The sequence below is a fragment of the Xiphophorus couchianus genome, chromosome 11, assembly GCF_001444195.1.
Source record: "Xiphophorus couchianus chromosome 11, X_couchianus-1.0, whole genome shotgun sequence".
Lineage (NCBI taxonomy): Eukaryota > Metazoa > Chordata > Actinopteri > Cyprinodontiformes > Poeciliidae > Xiphophorus > Xiphophorus couchianus.
In genome coordinates, this window is record NC_040238.1 from 5,394,735 (window position 1) to 5,413,979 (window position 19,245).

At 37.9% G+C, this 19,245-nt stretch overlaps 2 protein-coding genes across 4 annotated transcripts in view; one reads left to right on the forward strand and one right to left on the reverse strand.

The window, feature by feature from the left end:
* Positions 1 to 742: 742 nt before the first annotated feature.
* cdkn2aipnl (CDKN2A interacting protein N-terminal like) lies at positions 743 to 18,924 on the reverse strand. The gene is made up of 4 exons (XM_028031505.1): positions 18,885 to 18,924; positions 2,342 to 2,610; positions 1,300 to 1,405; positions 743 to 1,218 (listed from the first exon to the last, which is right to left on the reverse strand). Exons 1-4 carry the CDS (start codon positions 18,909 to 18,911, stop codon positions 1,210 to 1,212), a joined length of 411 nt encoding a protein of 136 aa, XP_027887306.1. The 5' UTR covers positions 18,912 to 18,924; the 3' UTR covers positions 743 to 1,209.
* Positions 9,368 to 19,245, forward strand: part of jade2 (jade family PHD finger 2) — a 155,614-nt gene continuing 145,736 nt past the window's right edge. For 2 of the 3 annotated variants that reach the window (XR_003597285.1, XM_028031502.1), the window contains exon 1: positions 9,368 to 10,346. The gene's annotated coding sequence lies outside the window, so the exon portion shown is untranslated. Of the gene's footprint in view, positions 10,347 to 10,397; positions 10,559 to 19,245 lie in introns of those variants that run through there. The other variant, XM_028031503.1, reaches the window with a different exon arrangement.

The following is a 19,245-nucleotide window of genomic DNA, read 5'->3' on the forward strand; positions in this document are numbered from 1 at the left end:
GCTCAACAGTAAAGTATTTTTATAAAACCTGTATACCATTAAAGATCCAAAAAAGAGCTTTGGATTTTTACCTTTTTAAGAGAAAATTTGGGTCATAAATTATTTTTCTAATTATCGATGTTGCCTTGTGGTCAGGGGCCGATGAAAATGAGTTTAAGGGCCACAAACGCCCCAGTGCCAGTGCCTTTTAATTTTCTTAAACCTTCACTTCCAGTAGTATTTTTTTTAAATTCTGGGTGATAATTTTTGTATATAATTTACTTAATCAAATCTTTAAAATCCTGGTCTGCTTTTCAAACTGCATTATAAGTCATCCACATTTTGTTAATCTGCATTTCTCAAGCAGTCTAGTATTTTAGGCACTTTTTAGGTTCAGAGTAACTGAAACCGTTTTGGCTGCTGCAGCTTCCTGTGTAGCTGAAATACTTGTTACATTTTAAGGCCTTCAAATAAGACACAGAAAAAAGTTAACTATTGAAACAATGCTATAAATTAACACCAAATTATCAGCAAGCCATAATAAAACAGCTAACAATGAGATTTAGCTAAATGTGTCGATGTACAAACTTCTGCACACTTAAAGAAAAGCTGACTTTGCAAAAAGATTTTTTGTTTTACATTTAAAATCAAAATTCTCAAACCTGCATGTTACTGATTTTAAATTATCCACTTTTTCTGATTTTTTTAAAAGTTTTCCACCTTGGCAATATCACCGATATTTTATTCAAAGAAAATCAAAGAGTTAAAAAAACAAGGTTCTTTATTCTGCTATAAAACACCTTAAAACATGCAGTTTCACTGTAAATGTACATATTTATGCATAACAACTGAATGCAGTTGATGCATAGTGATGCATGATATATCAGTATATTGCTAATTAAACATATCGGTACGCTTAGTAAATAAGACCAGGCTGATATTAACCAATATTTATTTGTTGTTTTCTTTTCAAAGGTGTCAAAACGATTGAGAAATGTATATAATATTGATTATTGGCCATAATGATATTATTAAATTTCACAACAAATTTTCATATCGGTGCATTCCTAGTAAAGTTGATAAAAAGTTAAGCAATAAGATGCTACCATACCCTGAAAATACAGCCGTTTCTTTACATGATTTAAAACAATTTGTAAAACCATAAAAACTTGGTCCATGTTGGTAAACATTTCAGCTTTTCCGGTTCTGACCCGACGGGTCCGGTTCCGGTCATCGGCCCTGTCAGGAGCATAGCAACAAGTCGGTAAGGATTTCCTCCTACAGCGAGTTAAAAGTTGATGCGTTTCCAAGGCAACCGACCTGCTGACTTTTAATGATTTCATCTCTGGTCTTGAAAACGGGCGCGTCCTCCACCACGATGCCGTCGGCCATTTCCTTCACTTTTTCCAGCAGCGCCGCGCTGTAGCTGCAGTTAGCAAACACACGGGGTCAGTCGCGACGGAACTGCAGTTTTTATTGAGAAGAAGAAGAAGAAGTAGTATATTTTTTTTTGGGACTGCAGCAAAGGGATGTAAAGAAGGTTATGGCTTAAGAACTTAAAAATAAAATATCTTTTTCATACCAGATCCGATTTTAATCTGTATTTTTCTCCCGTTTTCTAAAAAATAAATTACAAATAGCAGAAATATTTTCAATAAGGGGTATTTATTCCAATCATCCCTACTTTGAGTTGTACGACGGAGTATCACGGACAAGCTTTTAATTGTTTGATTACGAGCACATAGTCATATTTGCAAAAACTAAGTGATTTGAAACAAAAACGGCTTAATGTGACTATTGCATATTTCGGGTAAAATTGCATATTTTATTTCTTAAAATAAAGTTTAAATGACAAAAATTTCTGTAAAGAACTGATGTGGGCAGATCTTTCTTCTAAATACTCAGATGTTTGCATGATTGTTTTAAAGTCCTGCAAGTGATAATTTGATGCTGATGTGATAAAAGATGAAACATTTTCTTATACAGAAAACTTTGGTATACTCTGGATGGAAGAAAATAATATCAATGAATGTAAAGAAGGATGAAAAGAAGATATAGAATAGGAAACAAAGAAGAAAGAAAAAGAGGTACACAAAGGGAAGGATATAATTAAGCAAAATGGACAAGTAAGGGAAGGAGGAAACTAAACTCAACAAAGAAGAGGAGTACTGGGGAAATGTAATTGTAAATACGTCACAACAACAATTACACTTCCGGTGTAAATATTCCGATTATTTAAAATCCCAGTTTTCATAAAATAACTTTTAAACCTGGTTCTGCTAATTCCTGAAACATGAACTAGTAAATGTGTTATGAGTTATGGTTAATTTCAGCAAACGGGGCTCGTGGTGCGTTCACGTACCGGCAGCCCATGAAGACGTTGTTGGCCCACACCATGGACAGGGACAGCAGATGGTCCAGCCGATCCGCATCAAAGTCGCTCATGTTCCGCAGGATGAACTCCCTCCGCGCCTCCCAGTGCTTGTCGCTCTCCCAGTAACCCCGAAACGTCTCCGCCTGCTGGGCTGTGGCCCGGTTCTGCTGGATGAAATCCTGGACGTCGAGCGCAGACATCTTTGGCGTGTGTAAGAACGGAACTTCCGGTGACGTATTTCCCCCTGCAGCGCCGCACTGTGGTGGTGGAACGAGATAGCAACTCATTTGTAGCAAGGCCAGGTCAAATCGCTTCAAATGTATTTATTATGCGATTAACTCGCAATAAAATGTTTACAGTTATACCAGTTTACTCTAAAACTAATCTATGGATAGGTTACTTTTAATTTTCAATTCAGAACATCCACTAAATTTACAAAGATAATCTTTTTGCCTGTTTTGTGTTTAATACAAAATATTAGGGCCATAGTAAGGAAAAAAGATTAAAAAAATTAAATTATTAGAATAAATTCATGATATTGCGAGAATGAATTTGTATGAGAATAACAAGAATAACATTACAGGAATAAAGTACAAATAATACAAGACTAAAGTCATAATATTACAGGAATGGAGTTATTACCAGAATAAGTTGTAATATAATTACTTTTTTCTAGTAGTACTATGACTTTATTCTCTTATTATGACTTTGATCTCGGAATCCCTTCATTCTCAAAACAACATGACTTTATTCTTGTAGTCTTAGGACTTCATTTACATAATTTCATTTTTATTTATTTTCTTAGCATAGCGGTGCTATGTAGTATGTTGTAGTATAAGGATCATTGATTGATAGTCTGATGTAGTAAATTGACTTTTGAATAAAGGGGTAGATTATGTAATTTTATTTTCTTCCAACTACTTCTTTTCATTAAAACGTTTCTTTATATCAGGTTGTGACACATTCTTTTCAAACTGTAAATAAATGAAATAAATAATAAAGTCAAATATATGCCATTTTATTCAGCTTTTTATGTTATGTTTCATCATTTTCTAGGTCATGTGGAAGCTCAGTGAAGCTACACTAAATGTTTAGTTTAATTCAGTTCAATCAATGTTACATTTATTATCCAAATGTTGCTTATCATACGAGCTACTGTACCTGATGTTATGAACTATAGAAATAAATGTTTTAGATACTATTTGGAGGAAGCGCTGTAATATTTCCATTGAAATATTAAAAAAATAATCAATTTCAAAAGGTTATGCTATGCTGTCCTCTAAACCTAAAAAACATTTGAATAAGTAATTCAAGGAAATTGTACAGAACTGGCTGCAAAATTAAACTACGGTAATTTTTAGTGAATAAAATTGGTACCAGTGAAAAAAACCTTTTTAATCAGGGAAAACAACTTTTGTTTCTGCTGTAGCCAATCTGAACAAAAAGCGTGCCCACAGTGTACTAGCGTAATCACGTGCTTACGTAACGTACGTAATGTCAAAGTTCAAGGAAAAAGCGGACTAGCTTTGGTGCTAATTAACTAGCTGGAGCTCAGGAAAGCAAGGCTAATGTTATATTTTTCCGACTTTTATTTGAAGAAAAATCGCAAAGAGAGACTGGTGGATTTCATATAGAAAGAAAATGTCAGTTTGTATTATACTATATAATTACTAACGACCTAAATCGATGTTTTTGTCTGCCACAATATACTGGTTTAACATGTTTTTTTACACCGACACTTAAAGTGTAACTAGCCCCCAATTGAATCTTTATGTCTGATAAACTGTATAAATGTGTTATTTAGTGTTCTGTCTTCATGTTTATGTGTGAATTTGGACATTTTCGTGTAAATCCGTCTCACTGCTGGCCTCTTTAGGTCGAACAGGGCATAAGCAGCTGAATTGTCCCATTATCTCGTACTACAAAACAGTATCTTGTATTTATTTAGAAAAATGTAAACCAACAGAAGAAATCTGAAACGGTAAAAATACTTTTCACAGCACTGCTTTGCCAAACTGACATATTGTCACCTTTCAAAGTTTTTTTTTTTTTAACCAAAATATAATTTAGGAGAAAAAAACCCACTTTTGGCCAAATATTACATATTAGGTAGGTGATGATACAAAATAAGTAATCAAACTAATGTTGATGAATGGGGTATGAGATGTTTTTGTCATTTATGTGTCTTTTATCTATCAGTTTGAGTCATTAATGCTGCAGAGTCCAGAGTTTTTATGCATGTTAACGAAAAACAAAAACATACAAATATGTTTTTGTATGTTTTACAAACAACCCTAACCCTTACTCAAAGTTAGGTAATAACTACGTACATTTATATTGCTCACTCTTTGGTTACCTAGCAACTCACTCTTTCTTTGGTTGCCTAGCAACAACTTTTTGAGTAACTTGCACAGCAGTTTTAGGTTTCACCACTGTGCCTCATAACTGCTTAAAAATAAAAAATACAGCAGAGAAAACTGGATCAAACAGGAAAGGTTGTGACACCAGTTTGGTTGTATTTCAGATCATTAAAACAAAAAACTGATCGATAATTATTGATATTGACTGATATGAAATATCTTGATATGTTTTTCAGTCACAGTAATATGAAAATAAAGTTGAAGTAGTACGAGAATAATATTATCAGAATAAAGTCATATTATGAGGAGAATGAAGCCGTATTTTTATGAGAACTCCAACACAAAAAAAACCTATCCAAACGTTTACTTTTACTTTTGAAAGATATTTTTCGTAAATGTTGTTTTTACTTAGAAAAACAGCAAGACCTAAAAAGTATTAAAATCTGATCTGGTATGAAATAAATCTGATTTTACTTTACTCGTGAAATGTGATTTTACATTTCTGTATATCCAATCCACTCAAACACCACTAAGTTTTAAAAGACGATAAAAGCACCTATAGGAACTGAGTGCTTCTTAAATTACCCCAGAAAAACCCGCCAGCAGGCACTTCTTTATGCAGCATGTTTTGGACCGCTGCCAAGTCATACAAGCCGCTGCTGTATTGAGAGAACCGACCCATTAAGTTTACGACCATCGTTTCTCACCCTGAAATATCTCCTGATGCTGAAATAATCCTCTCTGGGCCGCCAGCGGTTTTCTGATGAGTCACCTGATGAACGCTGACTCAGGAGGAAACGAGGAAACACGTCCAGTCGGCCAAGGAAAGCGCAGATATGAACACTAAATGTTTGAAAATACAATACAAAAACACATTTCTTAAGAACGTCATTAAATTCTATAATTAAATATAAACTATATTTAATAGTTTTTGCTCGAGGTTTTTCCATCTCTGTTGGACGATAAATTGTCCCAGAACTTAATGCGATAAACAATAAAATTGTTGTTTTGAGACCATTTTCAAATAATCAGAGGAGGGTAAAATACTGAAAGAATGTAGTAAAGTAAGAGTATCACTACTTCAACATATTGTTACTCAAGTAAAAGTACAAATTAGCCATCCAAAAAAAAATTAACACTCCTAAAAGTTGCTGAAGTAAATGTAACTGAGTAAATGTAACTAGTTACTACCCAACTCTGCAAGTAATATAATGGCAACAATGAAATAATAATAATGTAAGAACACATTCTCAAAGATCAATAAACTTTAAATTCTAACATTGGAACTGGAAGACATTTTAAATATCCAAAAAACAGAACAAATAAAATGAATTCTTAGGTCTGTAAACAAAATTATTATTCAAAAAAGTTTTACTTTAGACCAAAAGACCAAACTGAAAATTATATCATCCAGTTTTTGGTAGAAAGAAAAAATCGATCAATTATGCTAATAGAAATTATTGGGTTTGTTTTAATTGATCATGTTTCCATTTGGTGAAGAAGGAAGTTGCTCTCAGTGTCTTCAGAGGTTTTTGTGTCGTTTAATTCAGTGGTTCTTGTTGCAGCGCCCCCACAGGCCAGGAGGGGAACAGGTTGCTCAAAGGGTTTGGTTGGTTTACATGACGGAGAATTACGGCCAGGCCAAAAAAATGAAAAACTTAAATAACAAGAATAAATTCATAAAATTACTAGAAGTCATAATATTACAAAAATAAACTCTCATGAGAAAAACATTGGCACAATACAAGAATAAAGCTAAAATATTATGACTTTATTCTCATGATTTTTTATTTCTTATTATTATGTTTCACACTCAGTGCAGTGAGAAACCAAACTGCAACACCTGAAAATTTCACAAATGTTGCAACTTTGGTCCCTAAGCGAACTGAACCGGTCCCTGAGCGGTTCCAGGCCTGGAGAAGCAGCTTGGATCTGCTTATCCAGATAGATGTGAGATTCTGAAAGCTCCTTTCAGCTGCACCAGGTGTCAGACAGAGGAGAGATGCAGGGAGGAAGTGAAAAACTGCGTGTGCTGCTGTTTTGCTCAAAGTGAAATGAGGCGGTGAGGGGCGTGGAGGAGGGATTTCTCTGGCAGCCATTCAAATGAAACAGCACCATCCCACTCATTGGTTTTTCGCCTTCTCTGGGACAAACTGGAGGCAGAAACAGCGTCCCATCAGGAAACACCCAGTGACCGTCTCCCTTACGCGCTCTGATGTAATTTCCTCTCTGATGAGATGCATGCATTGTTTATTGAAGTATCACGCCACTGCAGATTTCTGTAGTTTTCTACATGTTACATGTAGAAAACTACATGTAACATGTAGTTTCATGTTATTGTTTACATCTGGAAATTTCGCACTTGCGCACAAAACTGGGGGGCAACAAGACGATTCTGTTCCATCCGTAGCGGAACTGCGGCAGTAAAACCGTTTCCTAAATGAAACCTGGAGATGAAGCATTTATTAATTTAGTGCAGCAGAGCAAAGGGGAAAATAACACAGAAAAACCATTGAACAACAACTAAAAACCACTTTTTTCTTGCTCTCTGTGTCTGCTGCACTACACACAAACTCGTTGCCATAGCAACTGGTTGACAACAAAACTCCACTAATGCAGGATTCAACACCAAAAAAACAGTGCTAACGATGGAACATTAGCTAATTTAAGCACCTTCTCTAATAATTGTCTGTCAGAGTTGGTATTTGGGTCGTCTTTTTTAATTTTTAAACTGAACTGAAATACATCAAATTCTGCAGCACATCTACATGTTAAGGTTGTCATAGTCAAGCTAGCATAGCTGACCTATTACCCTCTCCCTTGATGTTTTTTATAATTCAAACTTTTTGTTATCTAATTGTCTTAGTGTTGACAATTAGTAGCACATGTTGCGCCCATTTTTCTTCAAATATCAGGCGTACATAGGCCTGTCACGATAGCAAATTTTGCTGAGCGATTAATTGTCTCAAAAAATTATTGCGATAAACGATAATATTGTTTGAAGACCTTTTTACACTGATTTAATGGAAATGACATAATAATGCATGTGATTTCCTGCCAAAGATAGATACACTTTATTTTCAAAAGAATATTTAACACTGGAGCTGATAAACAAAATAAACAAAACAACCAAAAACAAAAATAAAATGGATTCTCAGTCTCCATTAACAAAAAACGCACTTGAAAAAGAAAACTAAACAACATAAAGCCAAAGTGGAAATAAATACTGCATTCAACCAAAAGAGTGCAGATTATGAAGTCTGTATATTATGTTGCCCTTCAGTAATAATTAGATTTAAATAGAGAAGATGGGCACATCGACTACCTGATGCAATAATTCACACTACATGATTTTTTGCTCCTATTTTCCCCCTTATGACAATCTTAAAACGTTGGTCTTTCTAAGATTGTGTGGTGTGTTACGGTAGATCATCGTTGCCGCTCTGATCTAAATCAGAGGTTTTCCCCGACTGGCAGCTTTAACTACACCTGTTGAATGTGACAGGTAGCCAATCAGAAAGCGAGGATTCTCCTCCGTGTTTTCTGAGGGGAAATTATGGAGGGGAATCCCAAACAGCTGACACGGCGCAACCCAAAGTCCAGCGGACGAAACAATATTAATGTTTATTCAACATGCAAAGAATATAGAAATGACAAGAGGAGGAGTTGGAGCTAAATTGCTACTGCAGTTGATAAACCCGGTAACTTTTCAGCTGTTCTTCGTTAACGTGACGTAAACAGGTTCTAATGATTTTCATTCAGTCAGGACTTTACTCTGACACTAGCCACATGCATTGCAGGTAGATTGTAGTAAAGCATTGATTGATGCCTGGTTTTAAATTAGTTCACTGAACTTGTAGCCATTATTTTGTGCCCATTGTTGGACACCACACGGCAGGAACGAACCGGATCGAACCGTTATACCTAGGATTTCTGTCGGCTAATGTGTGGTCTGTCAGGTTTTGAAAATGGGCCGACAATCAGCCATGTTGTGTGCGCTGGGCTTTACACTAAGGAAATGAGAAAGGGAGGGTCAGTGGAGAGCACCGGAGTTGAGCCTTTTTTCATTCAGTGTCATCAACAGAAAGAGAAAATGGACGGAAGAGACGATAATGCCGATAATTAAAATGACGTCGATAGTTTTAATTTATCGTACGATTAATCGATTTATCGTTTATCGCGACAGGCCTAGGCGTACATTTAAGATTTAGCGCGTTACGTTGACAGCTTGACAGCTAACCCCAATGCTGGCCATCGTTAGTGAACAGCTGTTTTAGTTGCTGTATAATGTATACTACTATCACAAGATATTACTAATAACAGTAATAAATGATAGATAATAGCGAATCAAAACTGTTTTTTAGGTTTTTTTTGTATGGTTATTATCTCCAAAGTGTGGGGCTGGAAGTTTGAAAACTGATCTTAAAAATGCTTGAAAAGTTCTTGAATTTTACTGTTTGGAAAATGAACAAACCTTTTTTTTTAGCTGCATTTATTGCAAATAAATAAATTATAATTTTATTTTGAAAATTTTAATTGAATTAATTGCACAAAACACTAAAGTGTTGAAATTAAAAAATGCAAAAAGTGGCAACTTGTTTTGTTCGTTTAATCCTCAGAATAATGAATATTTAGATTCTTTCTGCCCGATATTCAGAAATGCTCCATGAAACCGGCAGGTGAAGCTTCAATATCCACCCTGTCCTCACGGGGGCGCTGTAACCTCACGTTTGTCAGAGTAGGAAGTACAGTTTTCTGTAACCGTGAATTGAAAGTACGCCATAAATATGGCGCCAAAATAGTTTTCAAGCAGATGATAAGATCGGATTTTTTCCTGACTTCCTTTCTGTGTTGTTGTCGATCTTTTGATTATTTTAAAAATCTTTTCTCTGCTGTTTGCAGCTCCAGACTCGCCTGTGCACATATTTGTTTGCAGCGCGGTGTTGCAGGAATTCACCGGCCGGAGGAGCGACTGGAGACGAGCTCAGATCTGGGTTTTATTTCTCAACCAGCACCGTTGCGTTACTGGCGTGCGATGTTTTTCTGACTCATCCTGTGGAAATATATCCCCGTTTTTTATTTTTTTGGTTCAGCCACCCTCCTTCCTCTGCTTCCCCAGCCTCCTTCTCCTCCTCCTGCTGGCTCCGAAGGAGGAAAACAGCCGGATTGGGACTCCTCCACGTTTCGGCTGCTATTTTTATTTTGAATTTTTTATTTTTTATTTTGCAAAATGCGACATGCTTTCCATGTTGCGCGCATCTCGGAGCCTGGCACGCCGGCGGTAGCGCTGCGTTTGGTTTCCTACTGACTGCTCGCCACTTTTCTCTCCGGGTTTCAGGAGTGGGATTTTACAGATTTTGGATTCGGACTCCTGTCTTTGACGCGCTGTCAACACGCAGTGCAAAGGGAAGGGGAGGCCGGGAGAAGAGGGACAGTCCTGTCACCCTGCGTGGTTTAAGTGTCCGGTGTGTGTGTGTGTGTGTGTGTGTGTGTGTGTGTGTGTGTATGGGGGGATGTTTAGCAGCACCAACCCTCTGCTGGTAAACTACATGTGCCTGCTCCAGATGATCTTCTTAATCTGATCTAATCCAGGACTAAGGACGTCTGTGAATCCAAAGCTGACTCCTACCAAGGTACGGAAAGCATTTATTTATTCACGCCTTTAAAATGGATGCGAGCTGCGTTCAGGGCTCCCGTGTTGCGTTCAGGATCTCTGAAGTCCACTTCGCTGCGCTCTGGCAGCGCTAGGCCGGCGGCTGTGTGCGCACTTTGGCAGGTTTTGGAAGCGGAAATGCATTTTTTCTGAGGCTTTGCGGGAAAATGAAACGAGGAGTCCGGCAGGCAGGTAAACTTGGCCGCTGCTGGAGAATGTCCAGTTGGTTTTATTTTACAGTCGCTGCAGCGCGGAATGTGCGTTTTAAACAAGCCACGCATGTCTAGACTCATGCACGCATGATAAAAGTTGCGTGTAGAGAAGCAGCGGGAGGAAGAGGAGGCAGCTGAACGTTTTGCAGCAGCAGAGGGATGTGCATGATCTTTTTATTTCATTCCTGGGGGAAATCTAGCAAATATACAGCGGGGAGCGGCGGTGTGTGGCGCTTAGGGAGGCTGAGCACGCAAGCTCACGCATGCACACATCAAGAAATTAGAGCAACTCATCTTCCTCCATCAGCCTCCTCCTCCTCCTCCTCCTGCTGCTGCTGCTGCTGCTGCGTGCTGTGCAGCTATGGTTGGCTCAGGGAGAGGGGGGCGTGGCTGTTGTTTACCTCCAGTCAGAGCTGGATCAGTGAGTGAGTGTGTGTGTGTGTGTGTGGGGGGGGGGGGCGTCAGTGTGGTTGTGTGTGTGTGTCTGCATCAAACAACCACAAACCCCCTTGTTCTTGACTGCTGTCTTAAAATCCTTGAAAATGATTGAAATGCAATTTTTTTCAAGGTTTGGAAAGTGCTTGATTTCTGTTGCGTATAAGAGGATGCGTATGTATATTATTTGTTTAATACTTTTTTTACCTAATAGGTGGTAAAATATGTATTTTTTTCTTTTATACGACTCAAAGTAAAGCAATAACCAAATTAAAACTGACCAAACTTCTCTTGCTTTAGGTTAGTCAGTTACTATCGGAATTAAATATCTTTTCAAAACATAATATTTTGTTATATTTTAGTTTACCTTGTAGAATGTAATTTACCATCATACGATGGTAAATTGAAACAGTCTTATTTTGTCTTAACTGTCTTATGTTTGTATTTTCTTGCTGGTGCTGGAAAAGTTTGAAAACGTATTTTGAAAATGTTTGAGCTTCATGTAGCGGTGCACCGATTGCAGTTTTTAGGCCGATCTCCGATTACCGACCTTTAAAAAGCCTGACCTGTTTTGGCCAATACCAGTTTTTTTTGTCTGAAATGTTAATATAAGAAGAAAGTCGCTGCGTTATCACCTCCAAGATTGGGTTGCAACTAGTTACATTTACTCAATTAGATTTACTTGAATAACTTTTATGAAAAAAAAATTACTTAAAAATTTACTTTTTTTAACAATGTACTTTTTGCTTTTACTTGAGTAATTCTATTATGTAGTATTTCTACCCTGACTGGAGTATTTGTTTGGGTACTCTGCCCTCTGATTGGTCACCTGCTCATCAGATCTCACCTGGCAGCAAAGCTGGAATCATCCTGGGAGTTGTTAGCAGAACCTCCTCATGCAGCTCACACACATCTCTGTCACACAAACACATCTTCTGCGCGCGCGCACACACACACACACACACACACACACACACACACACACACACACACACACACACACACACACACACACACACACACAGTCGTGTTTTCATCACTAGTGGGGACTTCACATTGACTTCCATTAATTTCTACAGCCTAACTATAACCACAACCCTAACCATCACATATCTAACCACTAACCCCAAAACAACAATTTCCCTCATGGGGACCAAGAAAATGTCCCCACAAGGAGCAATGGTCCCCACAACCCCACATTGTAGACAGAAATAGGTTCCCATAAGGATATAAAAACCTGGTACACACACACTCTGACTCCTCTCTCAAGTCAGCTGCAGTGTGTGTGTCTCTCCTCCTGCTGGGAATCAAACTGATTCTTGGTGTTTGGGATTCGTTTGTATCTCCGTCTTTATGGCTCTACTATCTCTTCCTTTCCTTTCTGCCTGTTTCTACTTTGCGTCCGTCACCGTGCCAACCAGCCGTCTGTATCCCAAACAGCCGTAGGGTGACGCTCATCGTCCAACTTCCTGTGAAAGCCTCTTTAGCCCGACATGTGCAGGTGTAGCATTGTGTGTTTCCCATGCCTTTAATCGCTGAGCTCTGATTGGTTGGAGAAGGGGGTAAGGACCCCCACGTGATGCACTGTATCACATTAGCGGCTACGCTAACAGGAGGAGGAGGGATGGTGTTCATGAATGGAGGTCTGACGTCATGTAGCCTGAATCCCCCTCTGACACGCGCAGACACACACACACACACACACACACACATCCGTACGTACGTATCGACATGGATTTAGACGGCTGCAGGCGGATTTAGAAATGTGTGTCATGTGAGACGGGAACCAATGAAATGGAGGGATTTGGTGTGTGTTGCTGTATCTCTGAGGATGTTATCTACTACAGGCTTTTTTATCGGAGTGTGTGGTTGCTGATACTGACTAAAGCTACAGTTTGTAATTTTTATAAAATGTTTATTGTTAAAACTGTCTCCATGTTGTGATAGTTTTTTTATGAGACAAGTCTGTGAAAAGATCGATCTCTTCCACTTCCTTCCTGAGCTGCTGTTTCTGTCTGAAGAAATGCACCAAGAACAACCAAATAGAGCCAGGAGGTGGGGCTTAGCGCTGTCAATCACCCTCATGTAGTTGCTGCTAAATGTGCTAATGGTGAATAAACAACTTACTGTTACAGGAAAACGGTTTAATTGTTGTCATCTCTGACTATGCTAACTAGCTTTAGCATTTTCAATATGCTATGCTAGCTGCAGTAGAGCGATTAATAGGCCTGTTGCAAAAAGCAATAAATCAATCAATTAGTTGTCATAGTGTTGACAATTAGTAGCAAAGCACTGTGTGGCTTTTTCTTTAACAAACCAGGCGTACAGTAAAGTTTTAGCCGTTATGTTGATGACTTGAGAGCTAAACCCAATGCTAGTCATTGTTAGCGAGCAGCTTTTTTTTCTTGCGCTCATGTCGTCACGTTGCAACGTGTTTCTAGATGTTACAGATAACTGTATTATGAGCCAAATAACAGCATAAAGTGGTGATACATTTTGCCCTTCATTAGGATGCAGCCACTTTGTTTTTCAAAATGGACATTAATAGAATAGAATAGAATAGAATTCAACTTTATTGTCATTGCACTGTCACAAGTACAAGCAGCGAGATGTAGTACTACTATTACTACTACTACATTAAAATATCTGCTTTAAAATTAGATGCGACTTATTCTGATTGACCACATTTTCTTTAAATACGGATTAATGTTTAACTGTTTAACTGCTGTATGTATGAATTTGCCAGACAGGATTTATATTTATAACAACCAGTCTTCTCCTAGTGTTCATAACTGGTACTGCAGGTGAAAACATCTTGTTTTTCTTTTTTTTTTTGTCATAATACATTCAGAGCTTTTTATCTGTGGTAAACACAGTGCAGCCTCTGAGTCACGGTGTCTCCTCATGCATAAAGATAAAAACAAAACCCGTGTGCCGGAACTATTAACATTTTATTACACACTTTAGTACTTTCCTCTGTTTCCTTCCTGATGTTCGGGTCTTTCTATATTTGTCTCTGCTTGTTATCGCCAACATTTATCATCAGATATTAAAGTCTGAGGATGTAAACTCACTGATGGCAGATGCTTCCTGAACTCCAGACGGGATTCACTTTAGGAATATGGATGTTTGACGAGAAGCAGCAAAATGTCCAACCTTACTTTGCTGCTTTCAACACTCACTGCTACCTTTTTTTTTATTTATTCTGATTTACTGTGCTTAGATGCAAAACATTGCACAGGTAATAAATTAGACTATCATTGAAAATAAATTCAAAAAGTGAAACTCAAACATAAAAGGATAATCAAGTAATTGAATGAAAAAATTGCCATATTCTGCAGGTTTTTTAACGATTTAAAACAAATTTAAATGCTAATGAAACACATAATTTTTTAAAGTAAGTAAACATTCTAGTGTTTAAAATGCAACAACATAGCGTTCCTTTAATGTACACTTGATTAATTACCCCAGAATTTATCACGATAATAATATTGCTGTTTTCAAGTAACATAATAATAATGACTTAATAATAATACAAGGAAGACATTTTAAATATCTCAAATAAATAAACAAAACAAGAAATAATATAAATTATGAAGTCTCTGTAAACAAAATTATTCTTCCCAAAAAACGGTTTAGTTGAGACCAAAATCCCAGACTGAAGAGAGAAACGATAAATCATGCAAATGAAAACAATTGATTTTGTTTTAATTTATCACACGATTAACTGATTTATAGTCACAGCCCTATTTCTGTCAACTCTTCCAGTTGAAACCTTTTGATTTCACGAAGTTAGAGAGGAATCCATAAAGCCTGACTCATTTAGCGTGATGACTGTCTTCTCTGTTTAACATTAGCAGCTTCCTTCCTTCCTTCCTTCTTTCCTTCTTTCTTTCCTTCCTTCCTTCCTTCCTTCCTTCCTTCCTTCCTTCCTTCATTCCTGCTGCAGATCCCTGCAGGGCGTTCACTGAGGCCCACAGGGGAGCGGGTTGATGGGAATGGTGGCGCTGATATCAACATCACAGAGTGACTCATGGCTCTTCTTCCAGTTAGTCACAAGACAGCGGTGTGTGTGTGTGTGTGTGTGGGTGTGTGGGCGTGTGTGTATGTTTGAAAGGGAGATTGTGAGCAAAGCTTTAAAGCTGGAATATTATGGATCTTTGGGTTTTGACTGGACCAGTTGGTTATGATTGTTAGAAAATTGATTTGTGTTTGTTGGAGCTACTTCATTTGTGTACAACAGGGGTGTCCAAAGTGCGGCTCGGGGGCCATTTGTGGCCCTTTTTGTGGACTGAGTTTTGTCCACTGCACCAACTGCAATTAAAAACGATACAAATTTTTATAACTAAGCTTTAAGAAAAGGTAAAACCATGTCAACCAACCAAATCAACTTTTATTCGTCATTAAATTTGGCTAAATATAGCAAGAATTTTGAAACAAAGTGATGCAAATCCTGGTTTCACTACTGAAATAAATTTATTCAGTCAAGCCCAAAAGTAACTGAAAACCAGATGCTTTTCTTTAATATAGCAAACGTGCAAAATGTGCTTCAGTGTACCAAGGCTGCAATTGTAGAGAAAAATTGTCATTGAGTAAAATTTCTACCAAAAACCTCTTCTTTTTTTTACCCCTCCAGGGGTATTTTGTGGCTCTAGTGCCCCTTATATGACAGTGGGCTGACAGGAAACAGGGAAGGAGAGGGGGGAAGACATGCGGCAATGTCGTCGGGTCCGGGAGTCGAACCCGCGACGGCCGCGTCGAGGACTGAAGGCCTCCAAATATGGGTCGCGCTAACCGCTACGCCACCACGGCACGCCCCACCAAAGCATTAGCTAGCATTAGCGGCTAATAGGCTAGTTACTGTCCACACCAGTAATTTATATCAATGGAAAAATCCTCCAAACATTAAAATCTGGCACTACTTCATTTTTGTTTCCATTTGGTGAAGAAAGACGTTGTGCTCAGTGTCTTTTTCACAGGTTTTTGTGTCATTTCCTTTAGCAATTGTTGGTGCAGCGCCCCCACGGGCGAGGAGAGGAACAGGTTTTTCAATTAGTGCAGCGAGAAAACGAACCGCAGCAGCTGAAAATGTAATAGATGTTGAAGTTTTTGGTCCCAAATCAAACCGCGTCTACTGGACCATCAGGTTTTGAGTCTGAAGGATTGACTTTTGTTTTATTGAGTGTAGCTCACCAAAGGAGTGAAGTGTGACCGGTGGAGGCGTCTTCATCGATTGAAATGAAGTACATCTGTTCTGTCAAACATGTGTGAGTTGGATAAAAGTAAATAGAAAATCATGTGACGCTTCATGTGCTGACAGGCTGCGACAATCTGCTGCGCAGCCACGCGAGCAGAGCTGTGAAGCAGATTGTGTACAAACAGCAGCGCCTTTAATGCTCACCAGTTCGCAATTACTTTTACAAAACTGAAGTGAAAATAAGCACCGATGACAAGCAGGAGTACCTGGGGTTAGTGCAGCGCCAGAATAACAGGTTATTGTCGTCCACCGGATGCCGATGATAAACATTTTTAATGATTTCAACTGAAAACAAAGAAATTCATCATTGCAAGAAATGTAAAAACATCCTTGCCTTCTTTATTGAAGAACTTTTGATTGGAGTTTAACATTTTTATTTGGTGGATTTGAGTTTTGTAGATTTGCACACCTGGTTTTCCTCACTGTAATTCAGAAAATTGAACCTTTTCTTCAAGTTTCAAGTCAAAAATGACGAGTAATCCACATTTATTCTCAGATGTTCTGTTTTCTTTAGTTATTTGTGGAAAATTCAGGGATTTTTCCATCAAGCCAATGAAAAATACATGAAATAAAATGCAGCTGAGGAAGCTTTGGCCGTTGGTATATAAGAGGTCGTGACCTTCCAAAATGAAAAAGCAAACCTTTAGTATCCAAAAGTTCAACGTTTTACCGTTTTTTGGTCAAATTTGAGTTTTGTGTTTCCAGAACAGAACCACTACTTGCAGGTCAAATCTTCTTCAGTTTGTCTCTTGGCGGCCATCTTAGCCAGTTTCGCTCTTCTTGTCTTTTTGCAGTTTTGTTTTGCTTTGCAGTTCCACTGATGTTTGATATTTTCCCCAGTTACTACTTTACTTGAGTAATTTCTTGGACGGCTACTTTTTACTTTTACATGAGTAAAAATATGTTGAAGTATTTATACTCTTACTTGAGTACTATTTTTACTTCTGTTTGCAATGCTGTGGGCTTCTTTTTGTATCCTTTTCCTGACTGATACCTTTTCCTCTTTTAGTCTTTTGTAACATCTCTGCTAACTATAGCTGTAGCTAAATGATGCCAGTAGGTGAATGTCAGTGACATCTGAATGGAGAAGCTGGATTTATTTCTGGTTAATCATATTCACTTATACAAGCAGATTATTGGAGCTTTTAAATATTTAACATTTTTCCCTCTAATAGTTGAGTTTGTTTGAAATGTTTTGCATTATAAAACATGAAATTCAATTGTACCAACAACAATCTGCGTTTTAACCAGCCATATGGTTTGGATTTTAGTTTAACTGATTTTTATATTTCACAGAAAAAAATCAGGAATCTCCCGATTTTTCATTTTGTTTCCTTTGAGTTAAATTTTTGCATATCTAGAAAACAGTGTGGAGCTATTTCCCAGATGTCAGTGTGTTGAATAATTTCGACCTATTTTCTTTAATTCATTCATTCATTCATTCACACAAATGTGAGCTTTCATATTTAAAAGGGAGTGGGCTGCACACCCACTGATGACGATGTTTGCTGTGACTCAAATGTGCTTTTTGGTTTTTGTTCCTGTTGGCAACCGTGTGTGTGTGTGTGTGGATGTGTGTGTGTGTGTGTGTGTGTGTGTGTGTGTGGATGTGTGTGTGTGTGTGTGTGTGTGGATGTGTGGATGTGTGTGTGTGTGTGTGTGTGTGTGTGTGTGTGGATGTGTGTGTGTGTGTGTGTGTGTGTGTGTGTGTGTGTGGATGTGTGTGTGTGTGTGTGTGTGTGTGTGTGTGTGTGTGTGTGTGTGGACTTGCGTTTGATGTTGAGGTAAATACCTGATACCATCACACATTTTCACACACTCCCACCCTGACATTTTGATTCTTTCCACTCATTCAAAGTGGTTGCTTTGTCGTCGTCCATATTTCCATCCGTCTCTTTCTTATCTTATCTTTTTATATTTTAATCTTTTTTTTAGGTCATTCTTTTGCCTGCTCATTCAGAAATAAAATAAAATAAAAATAAAATAAAATCTTTATTAATCACAAATTATTGAGTTAACCAGGATTTATTCACATTTTGCTGTTGATGTCGAAGTTAATAAGTCTGGATATGATCAAAGAAAATAGATTTCAAAATAAGATGACCCACAATACCTCATATAATATATGTAGAGCTGAAACGATTAATCGTGATGAATCCATTACTCAAATAATCGTCAATTAATTTCTAACGTTGTATGGAAAATGCTTAAGATGGTTAGAAATGAAAAATATGCAGAATATGCCAATATTTTATCTGATTAATTATCCGATTAATCTGTCCATTACTCTGACGATTAATCGATAAAATTGTCACATTTTGCAGATTTTTAATTTAAGCCTTTCTTTATACAATGTTAGAAACACATTAAAAGATTCAATTCAATGTGTTTTAAATGGGAAAATAAACATTAAACTAATATTGCAGCAATGAAATATTTGCGATATATAGTTGAAGAATCAGTAGGCTGATTTCAGTTGTTTGCAAAAGCAACAAAAATGATAAAAAGGTTTTTCTGGTTTGATTTGCCTCCAGACTCAAACCTCTGACTCCCTGACCTGCAAACACACAGAGACGCTGTGAAGCCGTTCAGATTCCTTATTGGACCGACTGACCTCTGGCATCGGAGACGTCCATGTCATCACGCAGCGCCGACTGTGGAGGATAAACACCTTAATTATCTGCTGGTTTTATTTCATAGATGGAAACAAGCGTATAATTCTGCCTGAGTTCCAGTTTATCTCAGGTTTCCAGGTTGTAGGTAATGGAGCCGTTACCTTTTCCTGACAGCCAGAGTCGAGTTTTCTCCGGGTTTCTGCAGCTACTGTCTCTTAATAATAGATGGGCGTCATGGGAGATGATGTTGTGCTGTCTTTAACCGAAGCGCTAAAATAAGAGCAGCTTTTCCTCTGCAGCATCATCTGCAGGGAGAGGAGAGACAAACAGACAACCAGGCAGGGGAGGGACGCACTGCCA

Coding starts and splice junctions, on each gene's coding strand:
- cdkn2aipnl (XM_028031505.1), bottom strand. CDS start 18,911: ATGACATGGACGTCTCCGATGCCAGAG. Junction 2,611..18,884: donor GGACGTCTCCGATGCCAGAG/GTCAGTCGGTCC, acceptor CCACCACCACAG/TGCGGCGCTGCAGGGGGAAA. Junction 1,406..2,341: donor AACGTCTTCATGGGCTGCCG/GTACGTGAACGC, acceptor TGCTAACTGCAG/CTACAGCGCGGCGCTGCTGG.